This window comes from Cotesia glomerata, linkage group LG6 (assembly GCF_020080835.1).
Source record: "Cotesia glomerata isolate CgM1 linkage group LG6, MPM_Cglom_v2.3, whole genome shotgun sequence".
Taxonomy (NCBI): domain Eukaryota; kingdom Metazoa; phylum Arthropoda; class Insecta; order Hymenoptera; family Braconidae; genus Cotesia; species Cotesia glomerata.
In genome coordinates this window covers 12226006-12227559 of record NC_058163.1, presented here as the reverse complement: position 1 = coordinate 12227559, position 1554 = coordinate 12226006, and the positions used below count along the sequence as shown (strand labels likewise).

At 31.2% G+C, this 1554-nt stretch overlaps 1 protein-coding gene across 1 annotated transcript in view; it reads right to left on the bottom strand.

Annotated features, from left to right (window-relative positions):
* Positions 1–204: 204 nt before the first annotated feature.
* LOC123267923 (GATA zinc finger domain-containing protein 15-like) overlaps positions 205–1554 on the bottom strand; it is a 2912-nt gene continuing 1562 nt past the window's right edge. Inside the window, exons 3-4 of the mRNA XM_044732811.1 lie at positions 710–1201; positions 205–344 (exon numbers count right to left, since the gene is read on the bottom strand). Of these exons, the coding sequence (XP_044588746.1) occupies positions 205–344; positions 710–1201 (632 nt within the window). The remainder of the gene's footprint in view (positions 345–709; positions 1202–1554) is intronic.

The following is a 1554-nucleotide window of genomic DNA, read 5'->3' as shown; positions in this document are numbered from 1 at the left end:
GATTTTGTGCAGTTTCCTCTATCCCGTCTTTAAAATTCCCAGCAACTGTTTTTCTGAATTTTAATCGAGCATTGCGAATAGTCGTGTAACTGATATTATAATTGTCAATATCTAATCCAAGACTAGTAATGACAGCAAAAATAATATGCATTGCACTCTGATTACTGGTTTTAGTGCGATCCAGTACTGCTACTAGAACTTCCGTCATAACATCAACCTTACGTTTCCTTTTAGCTTGTGGAATTCATCTTCGTAATCTGACAAAGGTCGTTTTTCAGATTGATTTGATGATTGGCTACTTCCTTCATTAGACATTGAGAACTGCGATAATTTTTTAATCAGATCTACAAAAAAAAATAAATGCATATTAATTATAAAATAGTAGATTACGATTTCTTAAGAAATAATTATTTGATATGATTTTATAAAATAATCGTTCCATAAGTCTTTTAAATTGTAATAGTGAGTAAAGATAATTTTGAAAATAATAATCTGTTAAAAAGGAGATATATTGATACGCTATTGTAACGAACAAAAATAAAATTCTAAACTTTTTCAATATTCTAAGGATATGACGACAGAATTTACTAAAAATCGCAAAAATGAATGCCAAAAAGTGTGAAATTTAATATGACAATAGGATAAATTCATTATTATGAATGCAGAAATGACAATTCAATCATCAGTGTGAATATAATTCTATACTTACTAAATTCAATGTTGTTATTTTCATCTTGTATTTCATCCTGTATATCTTGCAAAACTGATTGATCAGAAAGTACTATTGCATTTTCGTTTAACTTAGATATTAATGGTAAACATTTATTGCCATCATTTTGTCGACATTCTTCTAAAAATAATTGTAAATCACTTGGAAGATTCTCAACTTCACTATTATCAGCAATATCAAATAATTTGTTCAATTGACTAACGAAATTTTCCACTTCGTGCTTTTGATTGTCTGAGAGATTGTTAAGAGATTTTCGTTTCTTAATGTCTTTGTAATCGTCATAAAACTTTTCAAATTTCCGAATACTATTTCGTTTCAGTGTCGTGGGAATTCCAATTTTATCCCACATAGCCTCTAATTCATCGATAGCTTCGGTAGTACTGATAGGTATAGTCAATTTTAACGTCAAATGTTTATACATAAATAAATTAATAACGTCACGATAAGTAGGTAATTTATAACAATTAAATTCTTTAATTTAAAAGCCAACTAAATAGTTATATGTCCTATTACCAATTACTTCAGTCATAATACTTATAATGAACAATAATTAGGTTAGAAAGTTGATGAAACCCTCGCGGTCTTGAAATCACTAAGGATCCATGGTGGGTACATGAAGGGTCCACAGAGGAGCTACACGGGATGCACTGTGGAACAACAGTGGATCCACTGGGGATTTTGTGACGTTTTGCCATCGTGGTTCCACCGTGGTTAAGCAAAGGCTTTCTTGTGAATCTATTGTGGTTTGACTGTGGTTCGATGATGGTTTAGCGGTGTTCCTAATGTGGCTCCACAATGGTTCCATTGTGAATTTGCAATGGTTC